General features: G+C 36.3%; 1 protein-coding gene, 1 long non-coding RNA gene and 1 other non-coding gene across 3 annotated transcripts in view; all 3 read right to left on the bottom strand.

The window, feature by feature from the left end:
• Nucleotides 1–227: 227 nt before the first annotated feature.
• On the bottom strand, nt 228–2508 carry COX7C (cytochrome c oxidase subunit 7C). Its single transcript, XM_019746373.2, has 3 exons — nt 2327–2508; nt 1222–1365; nt 228–372 (listed from the first exon to the last, which is right to left on the bottom strand). Exons 1-2 carry the CDS (start codon nt 2399–2401, stop codon nt 1249–1251), a joined length of 192 nt encoding a protein of 63 aa, XP_019601932.1. The 5' UTR covers nt 2402–2508; the 3' UTR covers nt 228–372; nt 1222–1248.
• LOC141570912 (small nucleolar RNA Z39) lies at nt 483–545 on the bottom strand. Its single transcript, XR_012495354.1, has one exon. It is a non-coding gene; the product is annotated as a small nucleolar RNA Z39 (small nucleolar RNA).
• A 10414-nt stretch (nt 2509–12922) lies between the features above and the next one.
• Nucleotides 12923–16191, bottom strand: part of LOC141570416 (uncharacterized) — a 165508-nt gene continuing 162239 nt past the window's right edge. Inside the window, exon 3 of the long non-coding RNA XR_012494421.1 lies at nt 12923–13029. This is a non-coding gene — a long non-coding RNA (uncharacterized LOC141570416). The remainder of the gene's footprint in view (nt 13030–16191) is intronic.

Genomic DNA, 16191 nt, shown 5'->3' on the forward strand with positions numbered 1-16191 from the left:
ACGAAGCTCTTAAACTTTAATCTGTCATCACTATTTGGTTTTCCTCATGATTATCACTCATGGAGAAAAACCAATTTACTCCTTCGAAGTAAAGACTGAAAGTAAATCTTTACTCTCCCTTTAAACTATAAAATCTGAGAATTTAAGACAAAGAAACAAGCTAAATAATACATATTTTGGTCAAAAAACTAACAGAGATATTACCCAAATAAAAAAGTATGCACATGCTCATTATCACATTTTGTATTTCAGAGAGGAGGCATTAAGGATTCATGCCATAAGTTTATTTACAAATATTTCTAGTATGTTGAGTTCAACAGTTTGATCCATTTTTCAAAGTGACTGCACCTCTTAAAATGCTCCTCTTCATATCTGTGAATAAAAACACACAAAAAAACTAATGGTATTTAAAAAATCCCATTCATTTAACAGAAATCATGTAGTTTCATTAATGCATTGTCTGTTCATCAGTTTATGACTGGTACATCAGAAAGCGTTTACAGTATCATGACTTCATTCATACTGATTTGCTTCATCATATGCACCAAAATCTTTCCATATTAATGGCTTGGATAAACCATTTCCCTTCTAAACTTGACAAATACTATCTTTACTCTCCAAAGTATATTTTGGGAATTTATTCCAATTACCCCAGAGCTGCCTATAGTGTTTTTTTTTTGAGGAAAATTCTGCTTATAATTAAGCTAACTAAATATTTTCTTCTCACATAGGGAATTTGCTAACCTCCAGCACACAAGACATATACTAACATTTATTGCCATCAAGATAGACTAACATTTAATTAGTTTACTAGAACTTTATCTGGATAAGAGTGGAGCTCTGGAACAAGACAGCCTGGGTAAAAATCAGGTCCACCATCACTAGTTGTACAATACTGGGCAACTTAACATTTTTGTCTCGGATCAGGTTAATATCCACTTCATAGACTTGCTAGGGAGCCACATGAGATTATTAACGTAAAACTATGTCTCATAAACAGTAGACCTCAAAAAACCCTGGGCTCAGGTAAAGAAACATTTGCTACTAGGTTTATTAACCAGTCTCCATCAACGTCATCTATACACTTCCCTTCAGCAATTAGCCCTACCCACAAAAATGTATTTGTAATTTTTTTTCCCTTGAGGGAGGGGTGGAGAAGAGATGAAGAAAGAAATAAAAGAGAAAGCATTGCTTCTCTTTTATTAGAAATCCATTAATTACCTGTTTCATGGATTAAGTAAAACATCCTTATTTTTTAAGCAGCTGGTGTCTTACTATAAAGAAAGGTGCGGCAAATCCAGATCCAAAGTACAGAGTCATCATAACTAGCAACCGCCACTTGTTTTCCACTGAAAATGGCAAATTCTGTTGGGGGCAAAAAAAGAGAACTTCAAGTCATCTGATTGTATCGATCAAAAAAAAGTACACAGGAGATACCAAATTTTTTTTCTTTACATTATCAGGTTATACATGCCATATATCATAGCAGCACCTTTTAAAACATTATCCTTTAAGTCCTATGACCTTCACCACACTAAAAGGTAAAAACATATCTGGCTTTACTGAGCACCTGATCTTCAGAACTCAAGTGTAAAACAGCGAGAAGCTCTTTATTTTAGAAAATCGAAAATGCTCTCCAAAAGTCATTGTATAACAGAATGGAGCATTGCTCTAGTTTACTGTTTGTTGGAAAACTACTTTATTCAGTAAAGAAGGAACAGGTTAATGTTACTTGCACTAAGGCTGACGTTTTCATAACCAAGCGGCTCTACCTTCAACACCGTTTTTCTCAGCCCTTTACTACTCGGGCCTCGCGTAACCCTCGGAGGTTCTTACTGCTAACTATGCGATATAAGCTATTTATATTTGAAGCTAAACCCAACCTTACCCGAGGGTTAATAGTTATAATTTGATCAACTAGTTAGATAAGATCAGACTCACAACCAAAGGCCCTCATGTCTTCATTACTTTCCAATGACCTTCACTCCTAGTCCGGTGACCTCTAGCTCGACTTTGAGACACGATGTATCCGCCGCCAGTATCTCCACAGCCCTTTAGATCTTGGAGGGCAAGGAGGGGGGGCGCTAAGGCTGGGTAGGGCTTCCAGCTCTACCTACTCATTACCTTCCCGACTAAGGCTCGCATCCAGGGTCCTGTGCCTTCTCCCTGTGCTTTGGTCCCAGGGAGAAATGGAAAGCTAGCCGGGGTCCCAGACCAAATTTCCGGCTTACCTTCTCCCTCTCCACCGCCCATAGCGGCCTTGGGAATTCAGCGAGTCGAAACCAAGTGCCCCCTCCCCAGCGAACCCGGGCCCCTACACACTAACCTTCCCTGGGCCCTCCTCATAGTGGCTTCTACGGACCACAGAGGTTGTGAACCTCCGGATGCTCTGTCCCAACATAGCGCTGTTGGGAGGCCTGCAAAAGGCGCAGAGACCGAAAACGGAGGAAATGGCGGTTCCTCCTTTTCTCGCGACCTAGTTCCTCGGAGTGAAGTGGCCGAAAGGTAAGGTGGGAAATGGGGCTGAGAAAGGGCGGTCTCCGAGGATTGTGGGAATTGTAGTTTAATACCTCGATGCGCCTTGTTGGCCCGGAAGGATTGTGGGAAATGTAGTCTCACGCCAGGCTGAGGGAGCAAGAGAAACTCTGTTGTTCGTGACCAGCAGTGATTCATTCAGACCTGAGTTCTTATCGAGTTCTTGACAGGATTCTTGAGGTCTGCGTCCAGACGATTTTACTGAATTTAGTGAAGCAGTTTCACCACGTGTGCTCTAGTTTATGAAACATGAAAATGAACCTCTCCCTTTTCCCTTTTTGTTACTATAAACGAGGTGCCTGTGAATTGCAGTACTCTGCCAGAGCTGAGAGAGATTCGTGTTACAATCTTATCTGAGGAAACAGTGTAAACGCAAGTAACCAACGAATATGCAGTGCAAAGGAGTCAGAGAGAAAACTGAGTTGAGTGCTAAGGGAAGGATTCCTGAAGTTATAGGGCACTGAAAAGGACAGAAGTACGGACAGGGGCCAGAGAAAACTCAAGGCCAGTACGAGTATGGCATTTTCTGAATGGAAGAGAGAAGCGGCCTCTGATATCTGGAGCTGGCCTGGACACGGAATTGGTATTCTGCTGAACGTAAACAATTTCACAGAACATCAACATCCGACAAAAATCACTGTGTCAGTGATGGATCAAGAAAATAAGAATCACTGTATTATCATCTCTGAACGTAGACAAGACATGAACCTTGTCCAGGTCACAAAAAATGACCAAAATCACCATATCCAGTCTAATATGATGACTTCTGCTTCTTTGCCAATTACAACCTCAACCTTGAACTAATCTTTCTTCTTCCTAAATAAGACTTAGTAAGACACCCAAAGTTATGGAAAACAAGTTCAAATTCTATAAGTCCTAACACTTTACTGAGATGCCCATGGTTCCTCATGGTATTCAGTCTCTTTTACCTCAATGAGTAAAACCCAGTTTGTTCAATTACAGGTGTGTTCCTGGTGGTCTTTGACTAGCGGGCATTGGGAAGAAACCAGTGATAAATGAGGCTGGAGAATTTGTATGTTAGACTGTGGAAGGTCCTGGTAACCTGAATCTTATGTTATTCATCTGTGGGAACGTGTACTTGTATGTAGCCTCAGATGGCCCATTTATATAACAGTGCTAAACAAAGTTGAATAAGACCCAAGTTTTATTTTGACAATTGGGTATAAAAAGTGTGTTTAGTGTTTTTTTAAGTTTTGAAAGAGACTAAAGAAAAAAACTATGTTTTATTTCTACAAGTACCTTCTGATTGACTAGAAATGAATGTAATACATTATATAACTGGTGTTTGTCTCCTAATAGATATATGATATTCAATTTTGAAAAAAAACTCCCATGCAGCAACTTTTTGCATTAAAGGACTCTGATTTAACCATAATTGGAAAATGTTTCCACATTTAATACTTCTGGATTGACCTTTTCAATCTAATGTAAGTAATAACCTCTGTATAATTGGTTCATTGTTACTTTTAATTCACATTAATTGAGTCTCCTCTGTATCTGGCTTCCAGATAACTCCAAAGAGAATTCCAAGAAAGATTTTAGCACATGGCTTTGGAATTGTCTTCCTCTTCATAGTACCTGTGGCAAATTAAAGATAGCTACAAATTCTTTTTATCGAGAGATGAGGTCTATGCCCTCTCTCCCTGAATCTGGATGGACTCTGTGACAATTTTGACCAAAAGATGTTGGCATAAGAGATGCTGTGCCAGTGTCCTGCACAGGCCTGTGCTATTGGCAACTTCTTTTCCTGGTTTTTTTTTGGGGGGATACTTGCCTTTGGAACCCTGAGCCTTTATGTAAGAAGTTTGACAAGTCTGCTGGAAAGACCTTAAGAACCCACCAAAAGAAGATGGGGATGGGCTTAGGTGTCAGGCATGTGAGTGAAGCTATCTTGGACCCTCCAGTCCAGTCCAGCTGCCAGCTGAATATACATTACTGGTGACCCCAGTCAATGCTGTATAAAGAGCTGCCCAATTTAGCCCTGCCCAAAATGCTGATCTACCAATGTGAGATATAGTAAAATGATTGTTCTTTCAGGCCATTTAGTTTGAGGTAGTTTGTCATGTGGTAACAAATGACTGGAACAGACACCTAGAAGTAATGCTGTTTTATTTAGGGAAATTATCTGTTATGAGAAGAACAGAGTTTCTCAACATCGATCTATACATTTAGAAGTTTGGTGGTGTCATTTAAAATATTTATCTTAAAACGAGTGTTTTTGTCAAAGGGCCAAACTGAGCACAAAGGAAAATTTTACGTAAGTTTCCATATTGCTTTTCTTAATTGCTAATTAATAACCAATTAATAAATTAGCTAAATAATTAACATACCCTGAGTTTAGGGGTTTTATGTTAATTTTGATCTCTTACATTCACCATGGAAGAAAAAAGAAGCTTAAAGAAATCTGACAAGCTTACATTTTTGAATAGGTATTGTGATGAATTAAAGATGGCTATAATTTCTTTGTTAATGCTTCTAATGGAGAGGTGCGGCCTATCTCCCCTCCTCTTCACCTTTAGTAAACTGCTTGACCAATAGAATGCAGCAGAGTGACATTCTGAGACTTCTGAGGCTGGCTTATAAAAAGCATTGCAGTTTTCATTCAGGCAACTGGAATGTTTTCTTGGGAGAAGTCAGCCACCATGTAAGAACTCTAACTACCCTGAGGTAGCCTGGAATATGAGGAAGCCCAAGCTAACCATTTGGAGAAGCCACATGTGTGAAGGAGGGGAGTGGGAAGGAAAGGAAAGACGAGGGGAGAAATATGACATATGCCTGGTCAGCCTCAGCTCTTTCTGCCATCCCCAAGCCCAGGCATCAGATGTATAAGTAAAGAAGTCTGTGGTGACTCCAACCACAGTTATGATTTGCCTACACCTATATGAAGATGTTAAGCAAGAACTGCCCCGCGGAACCCATCAGCCTCTAGAATTATGAGACAACATTGTTAAATAAATTGTTGTTTCAAGCGACTAAGATTTGGGATAGTTTGTTATACAGAAGTAGAATCCTGGAACAGGTATCATACACAATTTCGGATCCACATGCCTAACAATCTAAATTCAGTCATAATAGTAAGCAAGAAAAATGTGAATAATTCTAGAGAAACTTTTGATTCAGTTTGATACTCTTTTGCTATAAAATGAATTTTAAGAGAAATGAGACATTTCGTGGATTGGTACAAAATAGAAAACATCTTTAGGGACATGAGGTTTACTCTGAAGTTATATTTTTAAAAATACAATCCAATTATTTTAAGTAGTGTGTAAGGTGTATATCTTAGAGTGAGCAATGTACTTTCTAGACCCACATGAGTCTTTGGAGACTGAAATTACATTACATAGAACAGTATATCTGAAAATTAAAGTGCAGTATTTGTCATTTCTTTCAACAACTACTATATCATATTTTGAAGAACTAGGTTAGAGTTTATTTAGAAATAAATTGTTTAGTGAAGAAGTTATATATTTCTGTCTTGCATTGAAAAGCTTGAGTTTCTTTTGTTTTTAAGTTTTCATAATGTCCCACTATTGTAAAGTCAGAACTTCATCTTAATTTCTATTTGAAATTTTACATTTAGAGGGTAAAACAAACAAACAAACAAACATCTCAGTTCAGGAAAGGAGAAAATGTGATTCCACTGAGGCAGTTAGGGTTGGAAAGTATTGTGCCAGCTGATTTAGTGAAGGAAGAAAAGTTTTGCAAAAACAGTGCTTACTTGATCAAGCTGTGTATTTTCTCTCCATCTTGTTTCATTAGTTTTTATACCACTTTTTCCTAAAAAGCATCTCATGTTTCTCATTCCAAATGTATTGCTTAATCTCAATATGAGTTTAAGGACAATTAACTTATTTTAGATTAACTATGATATACTTATTTGACATTGAGAATTACCAAGCATAGGCAGATATATTTTTTACAAGATGAATGCAGAAACTAACATTTCTCAAAGTGAAAATCACTGATTCATGTTATATTTATATTCCATCTGCATCTTGACTTAACTTACAATTATACTTGTTATCATCACTTTGAACAGGTTTCTTAATTAACTACAGCATTTCCTGCTTGTTTCTATAAGTGGAATACTAAATGATTAAATAGTTGAATTTACTTATTTTAGGAAAACAGTCTAAATGAGGAAGGGGATTTTGAAAATGAATCCCCTTGGAGGTATCATTCTAAAAAACAATCCTTTTTTGTTAGAGTAGAAGTGAAAAATACATAGGAGGTATTTGAGAGTAGAACCAAATTTCTTGCATTACATTTGGTAATTATAAAGAACTGCAAATAAGGACTACGTGGAAATCTTGATTTAGAACCATTACTGATGATCAATGCATATAAAGCTGCTGCAACTATATGTTTCTACCATTCTGATGAGATTGTAGGAATCCAATCAAAGGCATTCTGTTTCTCTAAGACAATGGTCTGGCAGCCACTGGGTTAACACACTCCATCAAGATATATTTGTTTATAACAGTTTTTGTATTTGTCTTTTTCAGCTTAGACTCTAAAGAAAAATGGGATTTACTTGAGAACAACATTATGCACTTTGAGAAATTATTACCGACTTCATCAAACAGTTCTTTCAGACATTTCAACTAATTATAAAATTATTACACAAAGGGGGTTAAGTGTAATTTCCTGTTCTCTTTTTATTCCTCAATTAAGCTAGACTTTCACTGAACAGCATTCTTAAACTGTATCATTATCCCTGAGTTATGCTCAGCATCTTCTTACCATTTTGTACTGAGGGATTTTATAAATAACAGACTTATGAAACTCATTGCTGGGTTTACTGTGGGCATTTTTTTTTTTCCTTTGAGGATGTGTTTCAATATATTTCACTGTATCGCTTTTATGAGGACCCACAGGAGAAATTTCTCTGTGGTCTTAGAACTAGAATAAACGTGTTTTTCCCAGGTAGCTGATTTGCTTTCACCTTATGAGTACAGTGAATAACAAACTTCATTGTAATTTTTTCCTGATACTGGTTCCTAGAAAGCTTAGAGCCAAGTGTGTGAACCCTTCAGTGGAGAGGATGAATGTATTTTGTGTACTTTACACCTGACTCCATCTTCTTTTCTAAATTTATTTACCTTTACTTTTCTCCCCAATTTTAAATTTATCTTGTTATATAGTATGTGTCTTTGTTCTGTACCCTAAATGTTTTCTGGGACAATATTAGCATGAAAATAAACTAATAAATCATAAATTCTCCTGACATAGAAAGCTGTTGTAGTGTTACTTGTGTGTGTGATGGGCCGTTGAGTCGGCTCTGACTCCTGGCCACTTATGAATGAGTGAGGTCCACAGTGTCCTGTTCTCAACAGCCCTGCTCAGCTCCTGTAGACTCATGCCTATGACTTCCTTTATGGAGCCAAAACATTTCACATGCAGTCACATGCTGCCTTCTATTTTCCTCAGTATTATTGTCTTTTCCAAAGAACCGTGCCTTCTTGTGATGTGCCGGAAGGAGGATAGCTTCAGTTTTGTCATTTCTGCCTCTCATGAGGTATGAGGCTTAATTTGCTCTAGCACCCACTTGTTCATCTTTCTGGAGATCCAGGGTACCTATAGAACTCTCCTGCAATACTTGACCTATTTTGTCTCTTCTTTGCTTTATGGGGCCTGAGCTCAGCAAGTTAGTTAAAGCTAGCTAATATAACAAATGATCCCAAAATGTTAATGTCTTAACAGAATAAAGATTTATTTCTCAGTATGTTATAATCTGAATCAGATGCTCAGCATGCGATTTTCCATGTGGTCATTCAAGTGCCACATCTTCATGGGCCTCTGCTCATCCTCCGGATGGGCCCTGTCTGCCACCATGCTGAGAAGGAGAACGTGGAGGCTCCCACAGGGTTGTTCAGGGCCAGGTCAGCAGGTGGCAGCACTACTTGTGCCCACATTATAATGCCCAAACCAATCACATGCTACCACCTAGATGCAGGAGGTCTGAGGAATTGAGATTTCTGTGTGGCTGAGAGGAAACTGGAAATGGTTTGGTTGAACACATGGCATCTCCTTCATGGAGCCCTTCTAGTTTCTTGTTGGAATCTTACAGTGCCGCTGCGAGAATTCAGTATCCAGTGGTTACATATAATCTTGGGACTTTGCTACAGTGGGGGCAAATTCTGTAATTTCTTGTTCCTGCACATTTCCCCAGAGTTACTCAACCTGGAATCAGACTGACATTGGTTCAAAACCAAGATATACCCTAACATTTAGCTTTGGACAAATTGCATGACCTTTCTTCATCTTGCAAATGGGGACAATAATGTTACCTACTTTATAGGGTTGGTTAACTGAAATATATGCTGTTTCAGAGTGTTCTATTAGCAAAAGCCCCCAGCACATCCCCCTTTTGGGGTTCCCCTCCACATGTCATGTTTAAACTACCTTTCTGTCTTTTCTCAACAGATTGGCCACTGCAATATGTAGGTCTGAAATATATTTAAAAAAAAGGTTGAGGCATTACTAGAATGTAAGCTCCCTGAAGGTGGTGAGTTTTGTTTTTTTCTGATCAATTATGAATCCATCTTAAGTATCCTCCATGAAGACATTCAGTGAATACTTATTGAAAACAACGAATGAAAAATGTGGCAGTTTAAATTTAAATACAAATATGTACTATTTTGAATGTGAGATTATGATTTAATTTTTAAAATCCACTTTTTTGAGGCATAACTTACATGTAATAAAACATATCTATTTTGAGTATACTGTTTGACAACGGTATACACTCATTAACCAATACCATAGTTTAAGATATAGAACATTTCAATCACCCATGATTTACTTTTAGCAATATACTTTAAAATGATTGATTTGTTAACTGCCTATGAGCACCCTCAGCCTTCTCAATTAAAGCCCAACCTGTACTCAGTCCTGTAAAAGTGAGACCCTATGGCAGAGTTTCTCAACAGGGGTCTATTTACATTACGGGCCAGATAATTCTTTATTGAGGGTGATGTCCTGTGCATTACAGGATGCTTACCTACATCTCTGGCATCCACCCAGTAGATGCCAGTAGCATTCTCCCTCCCATGTTGTGACAGCCAAGTGTGTCTCCAGACATTACCTACAGTCCCTTCTGCTGGCAAAAATCATTTGGGGTTGAAAACCACTGCCCTGTGGCCAACTCTTCAGGGCAATGTGAGTCAACAGAACACACGCTTGGTCTGAGCCAATGCTTCTGCACTTGCTGAGATCTGCCGGGGGAATCACAGTGCCTGACCCTTCTGAGTGAGAGAAGGCTCAACTGTCTTAGGCTTCTGCAATCCGCTGGCATGGTGCCCACTCCCTTCTCTGCCATTAGTGTGTGCCAGTCACCGCCTGCAGGGCTGACCATTTATAAGCTTCTGTTGATTCTCCTCTCTGTTCTACACCGAGTCCAGGGCAGATGGGAAGTGGTAATAAAGCTTGCTTTTGTTTTATTCCTATCTTATGAATCTGTGTTCTCTGAGACGCACTCACTTAGAACATAACGAACCTGTCCTTAGTTCTACCTTTAAAAATAGACAATTAATTTTTAATTAAATGAACACATGTACTTAGCATTGCATCCGGCAAGTCATAATGCTCAATACATAGCAGTTATTATCATTACTTCTTTACCACTGTTTTTATTGCTGCTGCTCTTTTTTCCTCTTTTACTTGTGCTGGGATCACTCTTACCTTCATCATACTTGCCACACTTTCTTTGTTTATATCATCAGCTTTTATAGTAAGGCCACACCAACTGTGCTCACATGTCCCCAAAATATTTAATTTCTCAAGCCACCCAGGTCACCAAGGCACCCCTGCTTCCTAGACTCTTGGGTCACCGATCATACATTTCTCAGCTTTTGATGTAAGATATTTATTATTACTATTATTATTATTATTAATCAGTTCCTTAGAAAATCCCATCATTATCTGAATGGGAAGAAACTACTTTCCTGACTAGTGCCACTCGAAAAACCATCTTCTGAAGGACAACAACCCAGACTTTCTGACTCTGATAGTTTTCTACTTTTCTATCTTGCCTGGAAGAGCTATGGAACTCTGCATTTAAACTGTATGCATGTTTTGAATAAGAAAGGTAAACAGAGCATTTGATTAAAAACATCTACTAAAGTTCATTTAAAGATACATAAAATAATTTTAAAAAAAGACTATAAACTTAAGATGTGAGAGAATGCCTATCTTACTCACCGGATGAGGAAATCAGAATATTGTTCCTTTAATGTGAGGAGAAGAACCCAAATCACGCAGGAAATCTTGAGTGTGGTGGCCTATTAAAGAAGTGTCAAAAGTTCAGAAATTACAGAAGTAAAACCAACGAATCACTAATGTAGTGATTAGTAAAAGTTTATTGAGGGGAGTTGGGAGATGGGCAAAAAAAGTTTTAACAAAATTTTATTGTTTCTGACAATTGCAAACCATTTTTGTCCTTTCTAAAGAAATTACTGTACAGATATAATTTTAAAGAGAAATTTAAGGCATCCATGCTAAAACTTTTACACTGCTAGGGATTTTTTTGTACTAGTGATTCTATTTGGAAATTCAGTACATAATGTTAGATACAGTCTAATGGTATGTGATTTTACGAATGAGCCAGTTCAGATTATAAATAATGTAAGGAAAATTTGGATATGCCAGAAAAAAAAATACAGAAAATTTTACAATCAATTTTCTAAGAAAATGCTATCTCATATCTTTAAGAATATGTATTATATTAAGCTTTCAGTATAGTATATAAGATGATTCTAAGCAAAGAATGAAATAATCTTCAAAGAGCAATAAAGTAACCAAAGTGAAATATAGAATTTACGTTAAATCTTTTCCTTGTGAAATATACAGATAAATGAAACAAAAAAATAGATTTTGACATGTCTTATTACCCTCTTTGGTGCCTGTAGAAATAAGTATATTATGAATTTTTAAAATAGAAGTTTAAAAAAGCCTAACAACTAAATATAAAAAAAAAATATTTTGAAGGGGAAAGTAATCAAACAATAAAAAAAAAAAACAGTAAATTTTTCTTTAATAGTATTTAATATTTTAGGTATTTATTAATAACTAGTATTAATAATAATTTTAAAATGGAAGTATATAGAAGGTTTTCATCATTATTTAAAATTTAAGTGTGCATATATTTCCTTTGAATAACAGTTGGTCTATAAGAGACCAAATGTACAGTTTCTAAGTTCATTGATTTTCAGTTGATAAGAAAAAAAGGATGATATTGCATAAAATTGCTCCTTCTTAGATTTTATTGGTAAAATCTGAAATGTGTTTTGATTACTTAAAAATAAGATGGGCTGACAGTACTGATACAAAAAAACATTGAGTATAAGATTTTATTATCTTATTTAGCCTAATATTTTATTTATTTAAAACAAACTTTCTTTAAGGATGAGGTAACTTTTTTTTAAAGGAAGAAATGACTTAAGCAATAAAAATATGAAGGTACTAAAGAAAAATCTCCCAAGTTGGATAACTTGAAAAAAAAATCAATCCCATTATATTATTAAATGTATACTGATTTTAGGCAGCATAGTGAGAGGTAATTGCAGTGCTTCTTCCTGTGCAGCCAGAGGGTGAAAGAGAATGTTTTGGAAGATGTTCAACATTTAATTATCTTAATTCAGATTTTTCCTAGTGAATGTCAATATTTTTAACCAGTTAAATTCAAATGCTTATTTTATATTGTGTAGTACACAGAACATGTCAGAACTCATAAAAATGTAAATGAAACAAAGGAAAATGATAATATTTCTTTAGCATTCTTTCTCTTTTATTAGCATATTAAAAAAATGCCCAGTTGGCTATGTCTGTGAATATTCTTGCTTATGTATGCATAAATAGTACCAGAAATCGTAAAGAATGATGGATGTTTTTATCAGATATTAATTACAACTGTCTGTAACTTTGAACTATAACATAATTTAGAAAAGTTTAAGCAGAAAATTAACCATAGTAAGAAAGCAGAATTTTTGCAGTAGAAACATATTCTACATGCTAGCAATGTGTATTTCAGTTTTTCTTGCTGATCATTAAATTCTGTTTTCTAAAGATAAAAGAGATATCCTTGTAAATGCAGAGATACAAGCTACAGCCAAACAGAACCTCCATACTTGTGAGACCACTGGGCCTCCAGGTCCAGTAATCTGTCTCTGATAATGACACCCAGTCACTTTGTGCAGTACACGAACATGGTTCTTAAAGGTCAGGGTCTGCATGGATTTCATAAATGAGACTTTATTCTCGAGTGCATCTAAGTTCCATAAGCATAATAAAATAGTTTTTTACCCCACTAAATGTGGGTTGGTTTTTATGCATCAATAAACAACTAGAATATAACTTGTTACCTGAAAATGAGGTGCTACTGTTGTTTTGGGGATCAGAAAGTGGGCTGTCTTTCTGTTTGTGTCTCTGTTGTCACATGGCATTCTCCCTCTGTGTTGTACCCAAATTTTCTTCCTCTTATAAGGAAACCAGTCATATTAGGCCTACCTTAATAATCTCATTTTAACCTGATTACATCTGTAAAAAACCTTATGTCCAAATAATTTACAGATACCATGTGTTACAACTTCAACGTATTTTTTTTGAGGAGGCACGATTTAACCCATAACAATGGAGCACCAGAAAAGTGGAGGGGGTCTGGCTAGTGTACCACCAGCATTGACTGCAAGTTCTTTCTAAGTTCTCAGTTTCCTCATGCATTGAATGTTTGGATATACTAAATTACTGACATACTGAATAATTTTCAGGTCCCAATTTTTATGTGTTTGCACATTTTTCTTGCTTAAATTATATCCTTTCCCCTTCTGCTTAGTAAAAGTCTCCTTATCTTTAAGAACTATCATATCCTTAGGACAGCCTTCCCTGACCCTTCCTGTCTCTCCATACCAAGCCACTCACTCCATTCCAGATGAGCTTATTTATTCATTCTTTCAAAAAAGTTTAACGCATATTATGTGGCACAATACTAGATATTAGACAGGGTGCTTGGTTATTGGGAATACAGACCTTGCCCCTAAGGAAGGTTACAGTCTAATAGAGGACACAAAATATAAATAGTTATAACAAAGTTTTAGTAAATGATAAAGTAGTCATAGCATGCTATAGTCACTGTGAGGAAGAAATATCAAGCATAAGCAATGGCAGAGATCTACAGAATGACATAAGTCAGGAAGATTCTGACACAATAAAGATGAACATTTTAAATGCAAAAAAAAAATTCTAAATTGGTCCTTTAATAAAGCACCTATTTTTGACTCAATAAATGTTCTCTACTACATAACAGTTTTGTTAATTCATTCACTGAATCATTCGTTCACTAAATTTAACACTTATTACTGGAATGAGGCACTGAGCGAAGTTCTGTCAGACACGTCTGCATTGTTTTAAAACAAACATTAAGTGTAGGTAATGGGAAAAAATGTACTTATTGCCTTTAAAGCTAATGTAGCAACTTCTTCTTTTGAACTGTTGATCAAGCTGTATTTATCTATAATGATTAGTGTCCTAGAAAAAGTTTTGTCAATAGGTATTTTGTATATCTCAAAGCAGTCCTTAAATATCCTAAAGATAATTTTCCTAAACAGGCATTTTAGAACTTTCAACATTTTAGTTACAAGTGATGATTGTCTGCAATAGTAATTTTCTTGTCTTAATGGCAATAAGCTGCTTATTATTTTTTAAGAAAATGTCAACAATTGTTCCTGTTTAGAATGCTGCCTTTTCTCCAGAAGCTGATAAAATACTCTGCTTACTGCTGATAGTGCAGTAAAGTGTGAGTGAAGATGACAATCTCCAAGAATAACAAAAAATTCCACACTGAGTTCTGATAGATTGGTTTTAATATCACTCATTACCCTGAAATAGCAATTTGGGGGAACAAAAATGCTTTACTATTACACAGGTTTATATTCATTTATATTCTTAACGGGAATGAATACATAGTATTTCACCAGTTCATCCAATTTCTTGTAACGCTAATATTACATAATAAAGAACTAATTTTAGTTGATATCTCGTACTAGAGCCATACCTTATATCTGAGACTGCAATAACAAGGATTAAACAGAAATATCAGGTTAACTGGTTGACAGGAGTGTTAGCTTTTTCTTTCTGAATCAATTTAGGACAGGGATTGGCCAATGTGTGTTTGTCAAATGTCTTTTCTAGCGACATTAAATAAGAGAAACTGACATACATTAGTTTTTCTTCTTCTATTTTTTTAAATATGACTTTTCACAACCCTGAAATGCATGTAAGTGATACAATACAAATGAGAAGGCTTTCAGCCAGGCCTTTCTGAGAAATTCTTCTGCTAAAAATGGTCTTAGTTGTCTGACAGGCCAGCTATTAAACCTCTTGGTGATGATATCACCACTGGCTTCACCTGGTTCCTGTGGGGCATGTAAGCAGTCAGTGGTAACTACTGCAGGGCCTATATATTTGTGCTTTCTGGTTAAAAAAACACTCAGACTATAAGTGCCGCCCTTTGCTTCAGGAGTATACATGTTTCCCATTATGGAAAGCAGAGCATTCCTATGAAACTTTGCATAAGCTGAAATGATGTAAAGCAAAGAAGAAGCAATCACTATTAATTTATATGGAAAGTTTTCTGAGCATTCCCAGAGACAAAAATAACCTGCTGAATCATACCCAATACACTTAATTATGTCCAGTTTTATGCTCAGCATTAACACCCTTATGAGCTCTCTTAAGTTTTTCTGATACCATAGAACACGTCTTGCTAACAGATGCACAAAATAAATGGAGATAAAGCACAGATGCTCACAGACACAGGGTAAAGCCATGGCAACTTGATGCTGAGATGCGGAGATGCCGAGTGTGGTTTCTGGGGGAGATGTTTGGCAGTGCCCCTGTCACTGTCCCGGGTGCGTGCTGCCTCTATAAAGGCTTGGGCTCCAAGCAAAACAAAAGCTAAATGCGATCTTCCCTTTTTTGCTTTTTTTCATAAAAGTGAAAAATCCACTTCAGATTCCTTTCGGTTAGCATATGCAGGTACTAATGTGGGTCTTTCGTCAAAGCCCAGTGGCGTAAGGTGAACTTTTGAAAAGTGGTAGGTACCTACGAGTATATCCTACTGACAATTCTCACCTGTCTAATCCAGTGAGTTTTAAATCGTATCCCTTTTCTCTTTCCATTTTTCTTTTTCCTTTCCCTTTTAGTTTTCTTAAAAAAAAGTTTTTTGTGTGTGTCATTAACAGGAATTCATATCTGGTATGACTTAACTGTATTTTAGAAGGTCATCAGATTGCAAGACTGCTCCCTTAAAACATTTTTGTGCTACTGTTTTTTAAAAAACTAATAGTTTAAAAAGTTGTTGTTAATAAAAATGTCAATGTGAAATTTAAAAAAAAAATGGTTTTAATGCTCAAAGAAAGCTGACCTTTCCAGAACATTGATTGCCCAAAATTACCCTCCTAGTGTAAATGGTGGGGTCTACATGGGTTTTGAACTCAGCTTAACTCCAAGGACCTAGGCTTTTAAATAAAAACTATGGAAGTTGCAATTTTACAAGTAGAGACATTTTAGTACCAGTTTTATTACTGCGTTATTATGATTTCTTTATTTTATCCCTTCATCCACCCTCGGGTGCTGACT

This window comes from Rhinolophus sinicus, linkage group LG03, assembly GCF_036562045.2.
Source record: "Rhinolophus sinicus isolate RSC01 linkage group LG03, ASM3656204v1, whole genome shotgun sequence".
Lineage (NCBI taxonomy): Eukaryota > Metazoa > Chordata > Mammalia > Chiroptera > Rhinolophidae > Rhinolophus > Rhinolophus sinicus.

Excerpts from the sequence above, each read along its gene's own strand:
- COX7C (XM_019746373.2), bottom strand. The coding sequence starts at position 2,401 with ATGTTGGGACAGAGCATCCGGAGGTTCACAACCTCTGTGGTCCGTAGA. Across the intron at positions 1,366-2,326 it reads ATGAGGAGGGCCCAGGGAAG|AATTTGCCATTTTCAGTGGA; the intron begins GTTAGTGTGTAG and ends TGCCCCCAACAG.